Source organism: Podarcis raffonei, chromosome 8, assembly GCF_027172205.1.
Source record: "Podarcis raffonei isolate rPodRaf1 chromosome 8, rPodRaf1.pri, whole genome shotgun sequence".
NCBI classification, from domain to species: Eukaryota; Metazoa; Chordata; class Lepidosauria; order Squamata; family Lacertidae; genus Podarcis; species Podarcis raffonei.
The window spans coordinates 87,724,119-87,747,059 of NC_070609.1; the positions used below are offsets into that span (position 1 = coordinate 87,724,119).

The following is a 22,941-nucleotide window of genomic DNA, read 5'->3' on the forward strand; positions in this document are numbered from 1 at the left end:
AACCTGGTGTTGGGAAAGATGGAGGGCACAAGGAGAAGGGGACGACAGAGGACGAGATGGTTGGACAGTGTTCTTGAGGCGACAAACATGGGTCTGACCAGGCTGCGGGAAGCAGTGGAGGACAGGGGTGCCTGGTGTGCTCTGGTCCATGGGGTCACGAAGAGTCGGACACGACTAAACGACAACAACATGTGTAACTAAACCATACATCATAAAGACACCACCGTCTCCGCTGTGCCTCATTTCCAAAAAGAAATACAGACCTTGGTATGTGTTCCTAGTACCCCTGGAATGTTGCACTGCTCAGAGACTGGGGTGGCGTGTAACAATATTCTTCCCCACCACCCTGGCTTGCATCTCCCTTACTTTCTGCTGTCGTCTCCTACGCCAATGTTTAGATTGTAAGTTCCTCAGGGCTAGGATTGCACATTGTGAAACACACGAGGAATGCTGATGTGAACACAGGAAGCTGTTATCACCTACAAAATCTTTCCCAGATCTACCTAGAAATGCAAAGCAGGGGGTCTATTATAGAGCTAGACTTTTTCTCTGTGGCAGCATCTCCAAAAAGGGTTTTGTGGTCACAGGTGTTGGCTGTCCGCAGGGATTCCAGTGTCTCAAACTCCTCAAAAGTCAAGCCCTGAAGCGAAGTTTGCTAGTTTCTGATAAAGGCTCTGGAAAGTAGGTCAAGTGGTCAGGGGAAGGGATTTCTTCAGAACGGCCTGTCCCTCCTTTGTGGCCCCGATTCTTCCATTTCCCCTTGCCGTGTTATCAACAAAAATCAAGAACCCTTCATATTGCTTAGAAGATGACATTAAATCAAGGTAGAATATTGTATGTTCTTTATTTATATTAATTACATATTCTGCAAGCACAAATTAAAATCTCATTGCATACATCCTCTTTTGCATTCTAAAAGCTGTGTAAACCTAGCGTGGAATCCAGACTTAAGCAGAGGTTTAGACAAAACAAAAGGAACTCTTGTTACGCAGACTAGGATTTTTCTATGTATACAGTTCAGGAACACTGCATAGCATTTAGACCAGCCTCCGCTAAAAGATGAAGCCCTCCAGGTACTTTGTCCTACAGCTCTCATCAATCTTGCATGGACTGGCTGGGGCTGATGGACACTGTAGACAAAACGTCCAGAGGGCACCAGTTTGAGAAAAGCTGATTTAGACAGTGGACGGAACAGACAACTACAGCATCTTTGAATAGTTGTGTCCCACTTGACAACAGTTTTTGAATTCTGCCTGGGGGGGGGGGAGATGTAATAGGAAACCTTTTGGCATGGTACCTGGGAAAGAGACTTTAGTAGGGGTTGGAACTGATCTAATCTGGGTCAGCCAGACAGAGGTGTGTCCACTTTGGTGTACTTTGGATCACCCACAAAAATGAAATATTTTGTCGGAGGAAACAGTGTGTGTATGCCATGGAGGACATGCTTCTCTCCCCCCCCCCAAGCCGGAGATTTTATTTTCTGGGTTTTCAGTCTTTTCTCTATTTTTATGTATCGCTTAGTTTTATGTTGAACCAGCCCGGGGGCAGTTCCCAGGAGTGAATGGCAGTATCTTGCAGCCTGAGTCACGACAGCTACACACCACTTCCAGATTTGTGCTCTCGGGATTCTACAACAGTTTTCACAAAAGAGTTTAGCAAAGTATCAGCAAGGACTAGTAATTGGGCTTCTTGGAAAATGTCGTGTTCTAGGTGGTGTTAAAAGCCACCGTCTATTTTCCTTAAATTCTGACCGGCTCCTCAAAAGGTCAAATTGCTAGACTGCCTGCCTGAACGGATTTCTTGGTCACTCAATCATTAGCAACTAATTCCAGTTCTTGCTTTGCAGATGTTCAGCTCTAGATAAAAAGTCAACTCAGAAGAAATACCAACAGACTTAGAAAAAACCGAAACAAAAACACCCGAGTTTCTTCCTCCCCCTTAAGCTCACGTGTCTCCATATGGAACTGGGCTAAGAGGCACAGCTGCATTTGCTGCCCAGAAATAACTTCCCATCTCAAAGAAAACATGTTTCCCGTGACAGCTGCTCACATGATTTGTTTTGCATGATGTGGCAACATTCTCCCCTAAATCAAAAGGAAATTCTGCAGAAACCCCCATTTTCATTTTGTGGTTTGCTTTTTTGCAAAACTTGCAAAAACTTCTCTTCCTAAGAAAAATCTGTGTTCTGCCATCTTCTAGTCATCAAAATCAGGAATGTCGTCATAGGAATAGCCCCTGTAGCCTTTGGAAGCAAAATACGCAATACGCAAATGATAGAAGCCAGGAAGGAAGACTAGGATTCCGATGATCAGGACAGGGATCGCTCGATCGGTTCCCTGGAAAACAAAAGAGAATAAGGGCTTTTTCATACCTTGGCCTGGAACAGCTAGCCTTCTCTATACCAGGCAACATGCAGCTAGATGTGCAGACGGAGGTGAGGAGATGTGAAAGTTCTGCCTGCCATGGCCCGTTCACCCGTTCAAAGTTTCAGCCATCATCTGACAAAATATTGCACAGGAAAACCAGTGCTAAGTCGGTGAAAGCCAGAGGGGGCAGAAGGCTACCCAGTCCAAACTGGGACCGTTCACACCAGCCCCCTTTCTTGCTTCCTCCCACATCACCCCAACCACAATGTACTTTAAGTGGGTACAGGTACAGTACTTAAAGCATTGCAAGGGGTTGGACTAGATGACCCTTGGGGTCATTTCAAACTCTAGAGTTCAGTAATCCTGGATGTTTCCTGAAGGAATGATCGCCGGGTGTGGAGCACACTTCCACCCGCAGACAGGCCTTAGCTGTTTGACCGCATGACCTTCAGATGCGGAGCACGCTCCCACCCACAGACAAGCCACAGCTGTCTGAACATCATGCCCTCTATGTAACCTTTGTTCTCTTAGTGGTCTGCCGTGCCCTGTCTGTGACTTTTGTCTCCTTCGTCACACATTGTTCAAGGGGAAAATGAAGCGGTGGAAACAGGTGCCAAAATAATTTTGTACCACCCCTCAATCTTGGGATTGGAAGATGTTTAAAGGTCACAGTCCAAAATGTATCTGACTGGTTTTGCATATTGTGCTAATAAAAGGAGCTTCTACAGAGCTAGATGGCAGCTTGCTCCCTTGCCAGCTTGCTTATGCATAGCTCACCTGATGAACAACATCTGACTCGTGTCCTTTACTTCAGTTTCCAACAACACACACATAAGGAACATAAGGAAAGGAACACAAACTTTATCCAAGGTCACTACCAAATCGAATTTGGGGGTGAGGGTATTCCAATATGCAGAGATCAGTTAAAGACTCAGGACAGACTCTATACTGCCTAGGACCCTCGTACCTACGGGACCACCTTTCCTGGTATGTCCCACTGGTCTTCAGACAAAAACATCTTGGAGATTCCAGGCCACAGAGAGGTTAGGCTGGCCTCAAGCAGAGCCAGGGCTTTTTCGGCTGTGGCTCCAATCTGGTGGAACGCTCTGTCACAAGAGACTAGGGCCCTGAGGGACTTGACATCTTTCCGCAGGGCCTGCAAGACAGAGCTGTTCCGCCAGGCCTTTGGCCAAGGCACAGCCTGACCCCCTCCTTTGGTAATTCTTCACAGAACTCTAGCCCAATGGTTGCCATCTATTTGATTTGAACTGATTTTATAATGAATTGATTTTAGAATGCTGTATTATTTCACTGTTGTTAGCCGCTCTGAGTCCGGCTTCAGCTGGGGAGGGTGGGATATAAATAAAATATTATTATTATTATTATTATTATTATTAAAGACAAAAGCCACTCACTCCATCCCCAAATAAAAAATGACTTATTGTCTGGAAATCCATGCCACTAAGTAGCCCAGCTCTTGATCCCGATGTCATGAGAGAAATGCAAGGGGGAGAACCCCCAAGACCAGCCAATGACCTTCTAAAGGAGGGTGGGGCAGCACCAGTGTGTGGTCAATGCCATGGCACTTACGTGCTGCTTTCTGGCTTTCAACTGAGGCATCTGGTTTGCCACTGTGAGAACAAAGTGCTGTGTCAGTTGCAGGAAAGAGGACTCTCCTCATGTGCTCAACTGCCTGAAGCAGACCGCTGAATTCCTTCCTCCATGAGGAAATGTGGATGGCGCAATGTCTCCACATGTGGAATGTGCCCATCCTCAGCTCTGGGCTTTCAAAAAAGTGTGAGAAAAGGAAGCAAAACTCACTTGGATTCCCCCTCTGCTTCACCTTAAGTTCATAACATCCAAACTGTTGTCAGGCCCATGGAACAGCCTGAAGGAACAGGACACACACCAACTTCTAAAGGCTAGCAAGTTAACAACTTGACACCTGTTTAACTACAAGATCACCTTCCCCCTGTATGTGCCCATTGGGCTGCTTCGATCAGCGGAACTGGCATTGCTATAAGTGCCACACAATGCCTTACTTGTATTTGTAAAAATTCAATCTTTTAGTGTGGCAGTACCTACACTCCGGAACCCCCTGCCTATTGACACCAGGCAACTGCCTTCGCTGTACCCTGTTCAGTGCTTGCTAAGAACATTCCTGTTTAGGCAAGCCTAGCCAGATGTTTAGAAATTTACGCAATGTGCTGTTACTTTATTGTTGTTAATTTTTCCTATTGATAATTTTATGGTTTTATCTTTTCTGTAAACTGCTTTGAGGTCTTTTTGCTTTTTACAATTAAGCGATGCACAAATTTTGTGAAATAAATACCTAAGTCTAGTCCCAGGATGGGAGACCTCTTGGTGGGTGAGGAAGCCACTATTTGCAAGAGCTGTAACAGGTCACCAACTCTAACTTTTTCAAAGCACACATAGATACCCTACTGGTCAAAACTGAGACAAAATGGCAGCCCCTCCGTTACCATGCCCCCAAAGTCCCTTCCAAATCCTGCATCCAAAATAAATGACTCCTATGTACAGCTCCACAAGAATGCAATTTTGATGTCTTGTATCTCAGTTTATGATCGTTCCAAGGCCAAGTCAGCCCTGGCAGAAGAGCCGAGCCACTTACTCCTTTGCTGATGTATCCTGCCAGGAGCAGAGCCCCAATGATAATGAGAAGGGTGCCAATCAGGAACAGCACAGTGGCCAGAGCAATGGCCTTGTAGGGGATCTTGGGGGGGCTCCTCTTGAACTAAAGGAGGAAGAAGAGACAGGTCAGCATCAAAAGCATCACTGGCCACTTTCAACCCGGTTATGAAAGCATCATCACACTTCCATGGAACCACTAGAGCTGCCAGCATGGATGGCTTTGGCAGGAGTAGACGACAAACGTGTAGAAGTCAGGCTGATCAGCGGCAGATGAGAGGAACCTGCATGTTCACACACTGGATGATCCTCAAGGACGGGGTTAGTCCATCAGCATCAAACTCTACTGAGTTTCAGAACAGTGGGCTAGACATACTCTGGGCCAGACCCAAACAAGGTTACTGAGAGGGGCAATTACAGCTCCCCCCCCCAAATGCTATGTGCATTAGCTGCAGGTAAACAATGGAGAGGCTGAAGAGGAAGGAAATCTTTCCTGAGGATACAAGTTGGAACTCAACTCCTTCAGATAAATGTTGAATAGTGCTCCAGAGCCAGTGATGTAACCAGGCAATGGAGCCATTGGGTGGGTGGCTTTCAGGCTTCATCTAAGCAGCCCAAATCAACTCTGTTTTTAGCACTGCCCAGCAAAAAATACCCCCCAAAATAAAAAACCCTCCTTGCATGGGAAAGGGAGCAACTTCTTCCACTGGCAGAAGGAGTGCATTCAGAGTCGATTATCCTGGAGTTCTCCCAACACAAGTGCGACCATCCAGGAGGGCTCTGCTGTACTGGCTGAAAGTGTCACTGCCAAGAGGGTGGTGATGGCAGAAGAACAGGTAAAGAGCATAACCTAAGGACACAGGTAATTGCCAGGTCTCCAAGGAAAAGCCTCCTAGGGAGCAAATGTTACAGAAAACTCCTCTGTATGAAACCTGGGATAAATGCTGCCAGCCTGGGCTGGATAGCCCAGCGGCCTGCCTTCAGTACAAAGCTACTTTGCATGTTCAGCCAATATAGCAGGCAATTCCAGGTCTGATTTAATGTTACGACCAGCCAGCGTGACAATGCTGCCTCCAAGTGGCCCACTTTTAATGCATCTTCATAAACACACAAAACTCAGGAAGAGCGAAAACCCCAACCGACCCTGGAACAGACATGAAACGATCTGGGTGTGTTTGCCGCCCTCTCACCCCCAAACCCAACCTCCACTCTGATGGTCATATCTCCCTTTTGTTTTTGTTTTTTTGTTTTTTTTAATAAAATATTTATTAAAGTTTTACAAAATGAAAAAAGAAAAAGAAAAAAGAAAAAAAACAGTTCCATCTTTCCATTACATTCTTTCATTTACTTAATTTTCTGGACCTCCTCTAACCTCCCTTTTTGTATTCCAGTTTAATTTATCAGTTCAGCAAATCCTTCCCCTCTTTACTTGTCCTAATCTTTAATCTTAAAATAATGTAACATTAGATTTTTACTTATTAATAGTCCATTTTTTCATACTCCTTATAGTATTATAACTAAAAACCACATAGCTTTCAATCCAACATCATTCTAACATTCATTAATTTTGCAATATTTCTGTAAATAATCTTTAAATTTCTTCCAATCTTCTTCCACCGACTCTTCTCCCTGGTCTCGGATTCTGCCGGTCATTTCTGCCAATTCCATATCACCTTCAGCTGCCATTCTTCCAGGGTGGGTAGGTCTTGTGTCTTCCAATACTTTGCGATAAGTATTCTTGCTGCTGTTGTGGCATACATAAAAAAAGTTCTGTCCTTCTTTAGCACCTGTTGGCCGACAATGCCCAGAAGAAAGGCCTCTGGTTTCTTCGAGAAGGTATATTTAAATACCTTTTTCAATTCATTATATATCATCTCCCAGAAAACCTTAATCCTTGGGCACGTCCACCAAAGGTAAAAGAATGTACCTTCTGTTTCTTTACATTTCCAACATTTGTTATCGGGCAAGTGATAAATTTTTGCCAGCTTGACTGGGGTCATGTAATATCTCCCTTTTGGACTGGCTTGCTTTTCATCCCTTTTCTGAAATTATCACCTGCAAAGATCAGGTCCCCATTTAGACCTGAATCTCCTCCTCTGGTCTTGGCAAACAAGGATGCTTGAGGGAGGAAGTTGCCCATCTATAGTAAATGCAGAGTTACTGGGAAAGCTTCTTCCTCTGGAGCCAACACCCCACCCCCAAGAAAGAAAGAAAGAAAGAAAGAAAGAAAGAAAGAAAGAGAGAGAGAGAGAGAGAAAGAAAGAAAGAAAGAAACCCACCTTCGCCCATCTTACCTACAGGACTGCCTCTCCTGGTATGCCCCGCGGAGGACCTTAAGGTCCACAAATGACAACATTTTGGAGGTCCCAGGTCGCAAGGTGGTTAAATTGGTCTCAACTAGGGCCAGGGCCTTTTCAGTACTGGCCCCAACTTGGTGGAATGCTCTGTCACAAGAGACTAGGGCCGTGTGGGACTTGACATCTTTCCGCAGGGCCTGCAAGACAGAGCTGTTCCGTCTGGCCTTTGGTTTGGACTCAGTCTGACCCTTATGTTTCCCTCCCCTTATGGTTTTGATCTATGGGCTACTTTTAAAATGAGGCTGCATTTTAAATTGCATTTTAACCTGTATTTTAAATTGGTTTTTCCACCCCCTGTTATGATTTTACTGTAATTTTACTGGTGTTAGCCACCCTGAGCCCTGCTCCGGCCGGGGTATAAATAAAATTTATTATTATTATTATTATTATTATTATTATTAGACTCTTAAGGAACAGCGCGAACAGTTTTGTGCATTTGAACCAGTGCCCACAAATCTTGGCTTGGCTTGCAATGGTGGGGTCATCTACCCCTCTACTCTCCTGAGCCTCCTGTGCAGAGGAATCAGGAGAGGCAGGTGGGCTGTCTCTTTTACGCTGAAGTTTTGAGAAGAGAAGGTGCAGCAGAAGAGGCTCTGCTAACGCTTTCACCCTCTAAGCTGCCGTGGAAATGCAACCTTTTAGGATGGAGGAAGAGGCAGGCGTGTCTGAGCTCTCAGCTCCACAGAAGCAAAGCAAAGGAAGGAAATGAGCAAGGAGGCCAGGCTTAAGCATACAGGAATTGCTTAATTGATAGGGGCTTTAACCTTTCAATAGCAACCCCAAGATGTTGACTGGGTTAACACTAAAGTTCCCAAAGTACAAAACCCTTTTGGGTTATACAGAATGCTCCAGTCCCAGTAAATGGCTACGTGTAATAGCAGGAGGATACTGCCACCTTGTAAGGAATATCTGAACTCAAGTGAGGATCACGACACAAGTGGTGCTTCTGAAATGCAAGGTATTCATTCTGTCCTGGTTCTCCCCCCACCCCCCCCAATTTTACCTGAAGGTCAATGTAGCCTTCATCTGTGCTTGCAAGCTTGGAATATTTCACTTTGCTGCTGGGGATCGAAGCTGCCAGGTTAGTTCGGGATGGCATCTTTACCAGTAAGAAGCATCAGCACCTACAGCCTGGGAGAGAGAGAAAAAGCTCTTGAGGGGACAGGAAGAGAGTAGGAACAGCGGATTTTAATGCAGGAGAGGAACTGAGACAACAAAGAAAAGCAGCCTATGTTACTAAGGGCTTGTTTACATTTGAGCATTAGTTTAATTGTTAATCCGTAAGAACAGCGTGCTGGATCAGGCCAGTGGCCCATCTAGTCCACCCTCCTGTTCTCACAGTGGCCAACCAGATGCCTGCAGGAAACCCATATGCAGGATTTGAGCTTAAGCCCTCAGACAGAGAAGTCCCCGTCTGCATTGGCCCACAATTTAAGTCACACAGAGGTTTCAAATGAAAGGAAACCAAAGAAAATTCAGACCATAAAGGTCTGGACTACTTTCAGCCATAGATGGGGACTTACAAGGTGTAGAAATGCGGTTGTTTTAAAGCATGCATGGAGAATGCAGGGCAGACAATCCTGTTTAAAAACCAGAGTTGCTCCTGGCATAGATATGCCACTAGAAGCCAGAATGGCCCTGATGGCTGAGCCAGTCGCCTGGGGAAATGGCCAAGGAGGTTTGGGGGTGAATAAGTCCTAGCCCTCCACCTGCTGTGCTATTTTAACACTGCAAACCACTTTGACCCTGGACTTTATAAAGCCCTGTAATTTCTTCCTGCTGGGGATCGAAGCCGTGCAGTTTTTATGCCATTAGCAAGTTACATTGCAAGCTATATCCACAGAGCTTGAATCAGCAGCTTTTGTTTTCGGGGTGCGGGGCAAGGCTTCCAAGGAGCAAAAACATCCAAGGAGTGAAAACATCTGGCCCAGTGCATTCGTCTGATGCCAGTACAGCCTCAGTGCGCTCTCTCTCTCTCTCTGTGTGTGTGTGTGTATAGGAGGTTCTTCCTGATGTGTCAAACAGAGTTTCTCAAACTTAGGTCCCTAGCTGTTGTTGGACAATAACTCCCATCATTCCTAGCTAGCAGGATCAGTGGTCAGGGTAATGGAAATTGTAGTGTAAGAAACACTGTATTAACAGAACACAAGCTGACACCACCCCAATCCCTGCGAACAGGAGAATTACATTTGAATAAACAGGGAAAATACATCAGGTATTCTGGCCAGGGCTAGGCTAACACGCTCATCAAGAATATATTGTTTTGTTACTTCTAGCTCACTCTTCCTCTTGATAGCTATCCATGCAAGCTAACAACTGTAGTTAAACGTAAGTCATAAAAGCAATAATTAAAATGCATCCAAAATTAGCAAGAAAAATAAATCAAGATCTGGAAGGCACAGGGAAGGTGTTTGTTCAAGTACTTTTGCCCCAATGTGAATGGAGCCTGGTAGCTTTAAGGCAGCCAACATTAACCGAAGCATTTCCCTTTCTCACTGCGCAAGAAGCCCTCAGATCAGTTTAAATCCCACTTCAGCCGCAATGATCACGGAGGTAACAAATATGACCTTAAAATCAGTTTGATCATTCAAAGCAATCACACACAGTTTCATTTTTTAGTTACTTACACAACGGTCCTATATCTCTACAGACACAAGAGTAATTCTGCTCCAATGTGAGAAGCAGCATTGTCCCCTCTCCTCACCACTCCCTGCCACACACACACACACACAGATTCCATGAGACTCCAGCCATTTCAGACCCAGAGCGGACCTTTTTCTGCAGCCAGCAACATCTCAAGTGGTGTCAGGTATCCAGCTTCCACTCTGCTAGCTTAAGGAAAAGCTCGAATTTCTCCCTGCTTAAAAAAAAACTCGGAAAAAACTACTAAGATGACAGCTTCCTAGAAACAGGTAGGTAGCCGTGTTGGTCTGCCGTAGTCAAAACAAAATAAAATAATTCCTTCCAAGTAGCACCTTAGAGACCAACTAAGCTTCTTAGAAGGCACTGAAGTGGCTAATTCTCTTTTTATAGGTTCTATTTCTGAAAACCACAATTTATATCAGGGAGGCTAACAGCTGCAGAAACATACAGTGGTACCTTGGGTTAAGAACATAATTCGTTCTGGAGGTCTGTTCTTAACCTGAAACTGTTCTTAACCTGAAGTACCACATTAGCTAATGGGGCCTCCTGCTGCCGCTGCACTGCCGGAGCACAATTTCTGTTCTCATCCTGAAGCAAAGTTCTTAACCTGAAGCACCATTTCTGGGTTAGCAGAGTCTGTAACCTGAAGCGTATGTAACCTGAGGTACCACTGTATATTGAAAGGCACTACAGAAATGACATTACTACATGAAACAAACTAGTATTACTAATCACTGGATTCTAATTCCTCATACTGTGCATTTATGGAACACAACTGTCCACATTCACTTTAGGAACAATGTATTAAAGGCCATTGTCTCTTGAGAAGGTGACCCCCAACCCACTGCAATATTAATTTGAGATCAGATTTCACACACAGATCCACATAAGAAAAAGATGAAAATATAGAAGGGCTTTGCCTTTCTTCCAAGGGCAGTGCTTTTATTCTCTCAACAGTCACGTGAGAGAAGGTGGTGAGTGACCCCAAACCAACTGACAATTTCCATAGATGAATTTGGGAGGGGGACCCCGTCCTAATACTCTATCCACCGCACCTCTCCCCCTCTCTCTGGATCAACTTATCCTAGTCATCCGTGTCACACTAAGGAGTGAACAGAGCTTTGCTTTTGGAATTACGCTTTAAGAAAGCTGGAGGGCTTGATCCATTCAGTCCCATTTTGGAGTCAGAAAGGTGTTCCTGGAAAAGTGTGCCCACTTTCAAAATCCCTTTAGAGCACCACACCAGCAGTTTAGCACCCAAACGCACCTTGGAAGTACCTCCCAGGGCAGAGGAATGCAGAATCTGCATGCAGCCGATCCTAGTCTGACCCAAACCACAACACTATGCGCCTACGCACCTCACCTCTATGTGACTCAAGACAGCAAAATATAGGGGAAAGCTTTGCCAGAGCTTCTGCTATTGTTCACACTAGGAAGGAGAAGTTCAAAGAGTCATTTGTGGGTGGTGAAGCCAGTGATTCTGGTCCTTCAGCCCCACCCTAGTGCAGTTTAAAAAGGCAGCCCCTGTTTTCACTGCTGCTCCAGTGCACAACAACTCGGTTATTTCTATTCTGGCCAAGTTAAGAGCATAAGACAGTCCTACAGGGGTCCATCTAGTCCAGCATCCTGTTCTCATATGGTCAAACAAATATCTGTGGGAAATGCACAAGCAGGATTCGAGCACAAGAGCACTCTCCCCAGTTGGGGAAAATCTTGCTCCAAAATGCCCCCCTTCTAAAACTATATGCACTGGGGTTCTTTTAAACTTCTTTCTGCAATTATAAGCCTACACCCAATTTTAAAAACAGTAACAGAAATCAAGATACCATTATCATCCAAAGCTACATCGTTTTGTCAATGGCTGAAGACCGCATGGAACTTTAGAAAGAAAAACTGGAGCAAAACACGCTTCCAAACAACGAGCCGAAACAAATGAAAGATGCCTAGAACTTAAGCAACACCAGGCAGCAAATGGATTCCATGTACAAAAATGTTCTCACCCTTGTGGAGCTTTAAGCTGCTCTTATCCCTTTTTAAAATCATTATTTTTATTCTGCAAGCCACCTAGATAATTTTATGTACAATTTTAAGCATCAACTTAATAGTAAACAAACGCACCAGCAGCAACAGTAGCAGTAGCCCTTTTGGAGCTACTGCTCAAGTCCCCCAATGATAATTAATAATTTATAATACATAATAATAATAATAATAATAATAATAATAATAATTTATTTATACCCCACGCACCTGGCTGGGTTTCCCCAACCACTCTGGGCACTTCCAACAAAATATTAAAATACAATAGTCTGTCAAACATTAAAAGCTTCCCTAAACAGGGCTGCCTTCAGATGTCTTCTAAAAGTCTGGTGGTTGTTTTTCTCTTTGACATCTGGTGGGAGGGCGTTCCACAGGGCAGGCGCCACTACTGAGATGTTCAGCACCTTAAATTGTTTTAAAACGCACTCCTGCAATCTGGTGCCCCCAGATGCTTTGAATGACATCTAGAGAGGATCGGGGTAGAGTGCCAAACTAGGATCTGCATAAACTAAGGGGTCAAATCACCACTTGGCCCCGAAGCTCTCTGGTGACGCAGGGCCAGTCACACACTCTCACAGGGTTGTTTTGGGGATAAAATGGAGATGAGGAGAACTACGTAGGTCACCTTGAGCTCCTTGGGGGGAAGGCGGGGCTATAAATGTAGCAAGCAAGTGAATTTTGATTTATTTTATTTAGTTATTTTGGTTGTGGGTGCTGTTTTTAAGTAGGGGGAGGCGGGGGTATAAATGTAGTAAGCAAGTGAATTTTGATTTATTTTATTTATTTTTGTTGTGGGTGCTGTTTTTAAGTAGGGGGCAGATGGGTGTATAAATGTAGTAAAGCAAGTGAATTCTGATTTATTTTATTTATTTATTTTGGTTGTGGGTGCTGTTTTTAAGTAGGGGGGAGGCGGGGGTATAAATGTAGTAAGCAAGTGAGTTTTGATTTATTTTATTTATTTATGTCGTGGATGCTGTTTTTAAGCAGCAAATCAAGGATCCTGGCGCCAGATGCAGAATGCAAACAGGAGCAGACAGTGGCTTCTGGGAGAAGAGCAGCTTTCCCCCCAATAAATAAGCAACACCCCCCCTAATAATAATAATAATAATAATAATAATAATTTTTTATTTATACCCCGCCCTCCCCAGCCAAGACCGGGCTCAGGGTGGCTAACAACCAATAATAAAAACAAGTGGATTAAAATGCAATTTAAAAGATTAAGATACAACATTAAAACATTAGGATGCAATGTTTTAAAATATCAGGATACAAGAAAATAAGGAAAAACCCCACAGCTTCTGCACCACTTGGGCAGGCATTTTGCTTTCACCCCGCCTCTTTGGGACCAGGGTTCAAATCACCCCCTCGGCCACGGAGCTCTCTGGGTGACGCAGGGCCACACTCTCACAAGGTTGTTTTGGGGATAAAATGAAGATGAGGAGAACTATGTAGGTCACCTTGAGCTCCGGGGGGGACGGGGGGACGGGTATAAATGTAGTAAGCAAATGAATTTTGATTTTTATTTATTTATTTATTTTTGTTGTGGGTGCTGTTTTTAATTAGCAAATCCGGGTGTTTTTAATCAGCAAACCAGATGCAGAATGCAAACAGGCACAGACAATGGCTTATGAAAGAAGAGCAGCTTTTCCCCAAGAAATAAGCAACACCCCCCCAAGAAAATATATATATATATGTATGTGTGTGTGTGTGTGTAATAACTTTTTATTTAAAATTAAAACAAAACATATTATCCAGAAACCTATCATCCTTATTTCCCTCCCATTTTTCCTCCCTCCCCCGACAGAACCCCCCCACCCCCGACTTCCCTCAGTTCCAGTCTTTGATTTCTCTAAAAATGCTGTTTTCTGCATGTTACACAGTTGTATAAATCCTCAAACTATTTAGCTGATTACTATTAATAAAAAGTTTGTGAATGTTTATTCAAAACACCCCCCAAGAATACATATACATATACATACATACATACATACATATACATATATATATATATATATATATATATATATATAAATAAAATAACTTTTTATACAAAATTAAAACAAAACATCCAGAAACCTATCATCCTTATTTCCCTCCCATTATTCCTCCCTCCCCCTACTGGGCGGGCATTTTGCTTTCACCCCGCCTCTTCGGAACAGGGTTCAAATCACCCCCTCGGCCTGGCCCACCTCGCAGGGCTGTTGTGGGGATTCAGCCAGGAAGCCGCCCGCCCGCCCCCCTGAGCTCCATGGGCCCAAGGACTGCCGGCCCCCGAGGCCAGCCTCCCTCCCCGGCGCCTTCCCCGCCCGCCCTCCCTCCCTCCCTACCTGCAGGCCAGCGCCATCTCTCCGCTCCCTGAGGCAGCCAGACCCGCTTCTGTCGCGCCGATTCTGCTGACTGTCCCCCGACACCCCGGCCGGAAGTTTACGGTCCTCGCGCCAGAGCCGCTTCCGGGTCAAGGCGCCTCCGTCTGATTGGACGGTGCCGAAGCTGGCCCCGCCCTCGGGCGGCAGGCGCTGTTGAGCCGGGGGCCGCCACAAGGGGGCGCTCCACGCCCAGGGATTTGCCTCGCCTCGTTTGCGCTGCTGTTTGGAACTACCGTATTTATGGATGCTTTTGATACCGTATTGCGCTGTAATAATAATAATATTATTCCCCAGCCACTCTGGGCGGCTTCCAACAGAACACTAAAATACAATAACCTGTAATGAAGTAACTGTATTTTTAATTATTATTATACCGTATTTATGGATGCTTTTGATACCGTATTGCGCTGTAATAATAATAATAATAATAATAATAATAATAATAATATTCCCCAGCCACTCTGGGCGGCTTCCAACAGAACACTAAAATACAATAACCTGTAATGATGTAACTGTATTTTTTAAAAAAAATATATTATTATTATTATTCCGTATTTACAGATGCTTTTGATACCATACTGTGCTGTAATAATAATTTATTATTAATACCCCGCCTATCTGGCTAGGTTTCCCCAGCCACTCTTGAGGGCTCAAAGGTGAAGGGTTGGCAATAAGTAAATGATTCAATTTTTTTGTTTAAAATTCAGCCGCTGAACCCAATTCAAAAAACAAGGGCTCTTCATTTTTTTCTTTGGTAAGAGCTTGGGGGATCCAGACGTAGAGTATATCTTGATTTCACTAAGGCTTTTTGCAAATTCCCCCATGAAATTCTCATCCAACTCCACAATTCTGATTCTGTAATTTACCAGAAGTCTCTGCAGCTCAGCACACTGCCACATCATAAGGTTATTTTTAAAAGACCAATAAATAATCCCCTACATGACAGATAGGACTGATTTATGCAGCAGTTAAACTATGAAAAGGGAGGCGGGTGGCGCTGTGGGTAAAACCTCAGTGCCTAGGACTTGCCGATCGCATGGTCGGTGGTTCGAATCCCCGCGGCGGGGTAAGCTCCCGTCGTTCGGTCCCAGCTCCTGCCCACCTAGCAGTTCGAAAGCACCCTTAAGTGCAAGTAAATAGGTACCGCCTTATAGCGGGAAGGTAAACGGCGTTTCCGTGTGCTGCTCTGGTGCCGGTTCGCCGGAGCAGCTTTGTCACGCTGGCCACGTGACCCGGAAGTGTCTCCGGACAGCGCTGGCTCCCGGCCTCTAGAGTGAGATGAGCGCGCAACCCTAGAGTCTGTCTAGACTGGTCCTTACGGGCAGGGGTACCTTTACCTTTAAACTATGAAATTCTGTCCTCCAGAAGGGAGCAATAGCCACCAACTTGAAGGGCTTTAAAAGACAAATGCATGGAGTACTAGTAGTCATGATGGCTATTGCTCTACCGTTTGAAGGAATAGTTTCAGAGTGGTAGTTGCCAGAAGCCACAAGAGAGGGGCTCATCTTCACATCCTGCTTGTGGGCTGGCCACTGTGAGAACAGGATACTGGACCAGATGAACCACTGGCCTGATCTAGCCAGGTCTTCTTATGTTCTTCAAATACAAACATTACAACCTTATGCCTGCATTTTAGGTGTGTCATTTAACTCAGTGAGACTTCCAGGTAGGCATGCCTAAGATTCAGTGTTTTTAAGGCAGAACCCAATGCAATTTTACATTGTGATACTCTTCACAGGTCATGGAAAGTATTGAAGTCACTCTTGAGTTGCACCAGGCCAGAGTGGGAGCCCTGTGTCTAGTTCTGCAGACCAGATCTAAAATTGACGCGTCCAGAGGGAGGCAGATAGGAGACAGCCATAAGATGTCTAAGAAGAATTGGGCGTATTTAGCTTGGAAAAACTAAAGGACTGCCACAAGTACAATGAACAATTCTATTATTATTCGGGGGCAGGGGTGCAAGACCTGGACCAATGCATTCAATCGAATCTTTTTTCTTACATGTTAGGAAAGCTTCCAGACAGTTCTTTCAAGTGAAACAAATTGCTTCAGGAGATGGAGGGAGATCCTTTCCCAAGGCTTTTAAAGACACTGCACAGCTAGCAGAGAGTTCCCATATTCCCTGTAGCTGCCATGGCTGATGAATTTTGAGATACTTCAACTTGTTGAGGCCTGTGGTTAAGTTCACAACGTCCACTTAACATCCACTGCACAGCAACACATCTAGCCCTCTGGTGTTGGCTATCCCACAGCTTTGAGTATAAGGTTGCGGTCCAATTAAAGCCAATTATTTTCAGCACCATAAGTTAAACCTGAGGATTGTTGAATATAGTTGGTTTTATTTCAAGCAGTAGTTTTTGCTGCTGTCACCCACCCTGCAACATTATGGTGAAGGACAGATAAGAGATGTGGGCAGTGCTGGACTAGGAACTGCGAGACTTAGGTTCAAATCCCCACTCAGCACAAAACTCACTGGGTTGATCTTGGGCCAGTCGCTGCCTCTTAAGAGGGTTTAAGAATAAAATGGAGAGGGGGGAAAAGAGCCATGAACACCACCATGAGCTCTTCGAAGGAAAAGTGATAGAACGGTTTTGTTGTTTTTTTAAAAAAGCATTCAGGGAATGTTTAAGCTACAGGTATCAATTAACAAGGCACATTCAAAAGTTCAGAAAGACAAGCAATAAGTTGTCTTGAAACCATTCTGGAGCATGGCTCACACATACATTTGGAATTTGTGGAAATGCCACTGGCAGGCTATAGCAAAGTGGCAGCATGCTAGATTTTTTTGGATAAAATATTGCCATACTGTAAATCCAGGACAAAGTAGGCTATGTTTCAGCACTGTGGCTGAGTGATTGTTGCGTTAACTTGCTTTCTAAACTTGGAAATGGGGACAAAATCAGTGATCCAGCTACCACACTTGGCCTTCAAACATTAGAATCATTAAACAAAACAAAACACAACACAGGCACCCAAGATTCATACATTGACCTCAAAACCTCTAAGTATGCAGGTAAGACTTCACCGGCTAGATAGGAATGGGCTGTCATCACTGCCTGCACTGGTGAAAACTGCTCATCCCATAATGACCTGGCATATACAGCACAGCACCTCTGGACATGTAACAAATTAAAATGGCACTGCTTCCCAGGACCAGATCTTGGGTAACCCACCCCCCTGCCCCACTCCACCAAAACATGGAACCAGACACAGCTTTAAGCCTCCTTAAACTCCCTCCCTCTCTCTGTTGAAAGCCAGGCAGACGCAAGTTAACAAACTGAATATTCTTTATTGACAAGTTTTCAGCTCCAAGGTCTCCTGCTTCAAGACAAATAATTAAAATCCAATTTCTTCTATCATTACTACTTTTAGAAATCGAACAGCAGCCTCACTTTGAAGAGATTGCCACAGAACCTCCTTGTCTTTTTAAATACTGTACTCCCTTTCCTGGAGTAAAGGGTTAGCTATAAAAACAAGGTATAAAAGATATGGGGAGGGAGAGGGAGGAATTTTCAAAACAAGTGAAAAAAGTATTTACACAGAGATATCTACAATTGGACCTAAGTGCATATATGATAATTCCATGCACCAAGACGGAATGGTGAACAGGCTTCCAGCAGAGGTTCTTATTTCACAAAACCCTGATTTCTTTCCACCAAATTCTTAAGATTCTTCTTGATCTTCAATCTTTGGAGCCAAATAATATTTCAAATGTCCCATGTCTGCTATCTTATATTCAACAACTGCAAGAGACCAAGAAACAAAAGTTAGTTTGATTTAAATTGAAACCAAAGTTCAAAGCAAATTAGTTTGCAGAGACAGCTTCCTAATGAAACTTACCTAGTGGGACACCTGCAGACATACTGAGGGTAACTGTAGAAGACAATGGTGTGGCTTTGGTGAAGAAGTTCAAGTATCTCAAAGCAAAAGTCAGCTGGACTGCCTCATTCATCTCTATTGTAACCTGCAACAAATTAAATTTGAATTAAATATTCTATAGCGCACTGTTTTAGAAGTCCAACAAGCTTAACAACTGCATTAGAAACAGCTTTATCACAAGCAAGGTAGGCAAACTGTTCTGCAAGTTTATGGAGGAGAGAGAAGAGATAGTAAAGGACAATTAACATCTCTACAACCTGCAGTTAAAACTTCACCAACTTACAGATTCTTCCTCTTTATCCACATCACTGGTTTGTGACAGTTTTATATTTCCGCTTCCTAGCTCTCCAGTAGCAGAAAATTTAACACCGTCTTTTGCACAAGAGATTACAACAGCATCTCCAATGTGGCTAAGATCTCTGCAGATGCGAGCAAATTCACCAGAAGGCATTTTCACCACACAGCTGTACTCTTGTTCCTGAAAGAGAAACACAGCATCTTACTTTGAGCAGCATTTTCACAATGTTTGCAGGAGCAATTCAAACCAAAATATTCACTAAAGCAAAACATAAATAAATAGTTCTGTTATTCATTAAGATCAGACGAGCAATAAAAATGTGCCTTCCTATGAAAAAAATAATAACCACTCACTTCAATCCTCCTTGCAAGTCTCCTTCAATTCAGTTTAACAATTTCTTATGCAATCAGATGGAAATTATTCATGAAGATGGAAATAATATATTCCAACAAATGCTTGCTTAAACAATGTAGTTCTGTAGCTGGGAATAGTTTTGTTAACTATTTTTACAGCACAAGCTTATATTTAAGCTCAGTTAATTACAATAAATTTGAATCAAAAGTGCACTTACTGGAATTCCAAGCTGTTCTACGTCCAAGTCCATTAATTTCATTTCATAGTCAGACACCTTCTCTTGATCTAAGGAGAAAATGGGAGTATTAGTCAAGTATATAATTATGACGCTTAACTTAAGAAAGCTCCTCAGCTGAAATAGCAGGAAGTGCTTACTGGCCAACCTTTCCCATAATATTTTAAAACCTTCTTTCCAAGGAGAGACAGATGTAAAACCCAGTGACAAGACCACAAGGCTCCTTCTATAGTGTTACTAGCAGAATTCATGTCGATTTTGCTTCTGGTGCTTCTATAGTTTTTCAGTGGTGACAATTCTAACAAGTTTTGTGTGCACGCGTACATGCCAGGAATCTACTTTTTCAAGAAATTACGATCACTTCATCTGTGATGCTAAACTAGCTTAGGTAGTTCAGGTAAGCAAGAATTTTATGGCAGAGGCAACTAATTTGCTCAGATAATCATCAAGTAGCCATCCTTGTTAGTTAACGAGCTTCTAGGAAGCTGAAGTTACATCTTCTTGGCCAGCTCCAGAATTAGAAGTTTAAAACAAAACATATTTGCAGCAGACACTTGCACAAGTTTCTGTGGGATCATTCTGCATGCATGGACACTGGGACAGGGATGGCTGTGAAGAGCCTGCTTCATTTTTTTGTGGGGCACTTAGCAGCTTACATTGTCTCAGGAAGAAAGGAAGCAATCCTGCAAGTCAGCTTTGTTAATGTCTCTCATCTCTCTCTCTCTTTGCATGGCTGCAAACTGACACAGAGGCACTCTCTGCAAGTGTTCAGAAGCAAAGAGAAACATCACAATTTCCCATTAGCCTGAGCAATAAGTCAACTCAAGAGCCGTCTGATTTGGGCAAGTGCCCTAAATAAATATAACCTCCAGATCATAACTTAGCTACTTGGCATCCGTGAAGTTTCAGTTACTTACTTGGTGTCTCAAACACCAAAACCAGTGTATCTGCACTGTCTTCTGCTCTCAGGGTGATGATATCATCATTACCTGCGCACTTCAGTATTTTGGACATACTAGGAAAGAAAGAAAAAAAAGGACATATTCTTATCATCTTAAGAAAGCATTTCCAGTGGAAGCATATTAAGAACTTACAAAGGGGAATGAAGGGAATGACTGCTCACGCCAAAACACCAGCAAGAAGCATCACACCACTATGAGATGGTTGTTTTCAGATTTGTGTGAATATCAGGCAAGGACGTCCCAGTCAAGAGCATGTATATGTATACGTTACTTTATATGTATCTGAATCAATAGCAATCGCCTTTTGTGCCAGATTTTTGTTTCATCCACATTGTAAAACAGGGAACACCAACAAGCCAGATGCAAACCTACTTGAATACAGTGGTACCTCGGGTTAAGTACTTAATTCGTTCCAGAGGTCCGTTCTTAACCTGAAACTATTCTTAACCTGAAGCACCACTTTAGCTAATGGGGCCTCCTGCTGCCGCCGGAACACAATTTCTGTTCTCATCCTGAAGCAAAGTTCTTAACCTGAAGCACTATTTCTGGGTTAGCACAGTCTGTAACCTGAAGCGTATGTAACCTGAGGTACCACTGTATTTGCCCACTTAGGTGCTGCCAATGGGGGGGGGGGTGCCACTCAGGGGCAGGAGAAAAAAAGTATGGCAAGCGCGCCAGTCAAATTTTAACGGGCCACGAGCCTCATTGCCGGCAACGAAGAGGCCTGCGGCCTTCTGGAGAAGGTGGCCTCATTCGCGACCATTAAAGGACCACGAGGTCCCGCCAAATCCCTTTTCAAGGAGCAGCAGCAGCAGGATACGCCCGCCTGTATTAACTAGAGGGGGAACAAGCCACGCCCCACGACAGGCCGCATCAACCAATCAGGGAAAAGCTAAAAAGGTTTGAGGACGGAACCAGCCAATCCGCTCCGAGATTCCAGCGCGCGCCAAACGGCTTCCCCCCCTTTTTTTAACAGAGGCAGACCCCTCCCCTTCCCGCGCGCTTTTCCCGCCAATGTCAAGAATGGCGGGACGCTTCTATTACACGTCACGCGACCGGCGACGCCGCCGCCTGAGAGGATTTGGCGCGCGGGGCTGGAGCGCAGCGGCCTAAGCCTAACAGCGCCCCTGTGTGAGGGAAACTCCCGCCTTTTTCGCCGCCGCCATCCTCCTCGTGAAGGAAGGGAGGGACGGCCGTCCGTCAGACAGGCGCGGCGCTTCTCTTCCCCGGCCGCCCCGCTTCACCTGGTGAGGTTGACCCCCATGGCGATGTTCCGGTCGCAGCGGTAGGTGTCGAAGCCCTCGGAGCGGAGCGTGAGCTGCACCAGGGAGACGTGCGAGGAGTCCATGCTCTGCAGGCTGATGCCGCCCGAGCCCAGGTCCCAGCAGGCCTCGGTGATGAGGTCCTTGAGGGCCTCCAGCACCTTCTTCAGGACGGAGCCCTGGATGAGCCGAGCCTCGAACATCTCGCCGGCGGCGGAAGAAGACGGAGAGGCAAAGAAGCGCGCGCGCCCTCCCAGCAAAAGCAGCGAGCGCAAAGGAAGGCGAACGCAGTTTGGCGCCGGCGGGTCCCGGACGGCCGCTTTTATACCTCCCCCGCCCACACGCGCTATGCTCCGCCCACCCGAGCTTGGCCCCGCCCTCTAACCAGCCGCTCTTCCGCCGTAGGCCAATCCCGAGCATCCCTGCAAACGGAAGGCGGGCGCGAAAGGAGCTCCGGCGCGCACGCGCCGCCTGTGCAACGCCCCCACGAGTTCGCCCGCGAACAAGTGCTTTTGAGCGGGAGATCCGCGGTGACGTCGTTAAGCGGATGAGCCAATCGCATTTCACAGGAGGTGGTCCGTCCTCCCTTAATCGGCCAATTAGAGGGAGGAGGAGGAGAAGGGGGCGGGAGCTCCAGTTTCCCTGTGCGCTTTGCCCCGGCTTGTCCGTGCCTCGGCGCAGGATGCCTGGCCGGCGGAGGGGCGTGCGCTCGTGTTGACTTGCTGCGATTTTATTCACATATTGGAAACCACTTTGAGGGGTTTAAGGAAAAAAGGAAACCATCAAGCAGCGTATAAATATTATGAAATAAATAAAATATGAATAAATAAATAAAATAATATATATATTTCTGCATAGAGATGTGAAAGCCTGGGTAAAACTGGTAGGAAAAAACTGGTTTCCCCCATCGCATTAAATTGTTTTTCACAACGATTTGTAAAGCCGACCTACAAAGAACCATTGATGAAACACTCTGGAATGGTCTCTGGACGAAGCTTTCCTTAAAGCCTGTGTCAACCAGGATCCAGGAGCCCACTCTCAAAATTGTTTTGAGATTGCACTGGACTCTCGAGAGACTTTACCAAGCGATGGAGTCCATGCCCCTTTACTGCTGAAGAAAATGTGGGGAGTGAGGCTCGTTTCTGCATATGTGGCGGGAATGCAAGGTGGTTAACTAATTTTGCTTTTTTAAAATATCAAATACTACTCAGCAAAACATGCTTCCTGACCCCTCTTAGCTGTTCTCTCATTGGAGAGCGATGCCAATCCCTCCAATACACAATAATTTTAATGTTACTAGCGGCCGCCAGGTTAGTTATTGTCCACCATTGGCAATCTCCTGGCTCTTTACCGTGCGATGCATGTTTCACCAATCATCACTTAGTCAGAACGCTTGAGCAGGCACAGTCTATGTTAAGGGAGGCTGCTGCAGCCGAAGAGGCCAGTTGCCAAGGCAGGTGAGAGGAGGAAGGTGCACTGCTGGTGGCAGCCTTTGCAAAGGCAATCAGCCCAGCGCAGGCAGGCAGCGGAGAA

The 22,941-nt window shown here is 45.0% G+C and overlaps 2 protein-coding genes across 2 annotated transcripts; both read right to left on the bottom strand.

Annotated features, from left to right (window-relative positions):
• Positions 1–825: 825 nt before the first annotated feature.
• On the bottom strand, positions 826–14,503 carry TMEM230 (transmembrane protein 230). The gene is made up of 4 exons (XM_053401355.1): positions 14,380–14,503; positions 8,376–8,503; positions 4,999–5,121; positions 826–2,336 (listed from the first exon to the last, which is right to left on the bottom strand). The coding sequence occupies exons 2-4, from the start codon at positions 8,469–8,471 to the stop codon at positions 2,196–2,198; spliced, it is 360 nt and encodes a 119-aa protein (XP_053257330.1). The 5' UTR covers positions 8,472–8,503; positions 14,380–14,503; the 3' UTR covers positions 826–2,195.
• A 3,184-nt stretch (positions 14,504–17,687) lies between these two features.
• Positions 17,688–21,710, bottom strand: PCNA (proliferating cell nuclear antigen). Its single transcript, XM_053401354.1, has 6 exons — positions 21,391–21,710; positions 20,102–20,199; positions 19,167–19,234; positions 18,581–18,775; positions 18,259–18,382; positions 17,688–18,161 (listed from the first exon to the last, which is right to left on the bottom strand). Exons 1-6 carry the CDS (start codon positions 21,609–21,611, stop codon positions 18,082–18,084), a joined length of 786 nt encoding a protein of 261 aa, XP_053257329.1. The 5' UTR covers positions 21,612–21,710; the 3' UTR covers positions 17,688–18,081.
• Positions 21,711–22,941: the final 1,231 nt, after the last annotated feature.

Excerpts from the sequence above, each read along its gene's own strand:
- TMEM230 (XM_053401355.1), bottom strand. The coding sequence starts at position 8,471 with ATGCCATCCCGAACTAACCTGGCAGCTTCGATCCCCAGCAGCAAAGTG. Across the intron at positions 5,122-8,375 it reads AAGGCTACATTGACCTTCAG|TTCAAGAGGAGCCCCCCCAA; the intron begins GTAAAATTGGGG and ends TTCCTCCTTTAG. Across the intron at positions 2,337-4,998 it reads CAGGATACATCAGCAAAGGA|GGAACCGATCGAGCGATCCC; the intron begins GTAAGTGGCTCG and ends TTTGTTTTCCAG.
- PCNA (XM_053401354.1), bottom strand. The coding sequence starts at position 21,611 with ATGTTCGAGGCTCGGCTCATCCAGGGCTCCGTCCTGAAGAAGGTGCTG. Across the intron at positions 20,200-21,390 it reads ATGGGGGTCAACCTCACCAG|TATGTCCAAAATACTGAAGT; the intron begins GTGAAGCGGGGC and ends TTTCTTTCCTAG. Across the intron at positions 18,776-19,166 it reads TAGAACAGCTTGGAATTCCA|GAACAAGAGTACAGCTGTGT; the intron begins GTAAGTGCACTT and ends TTTCTCTTTCAG.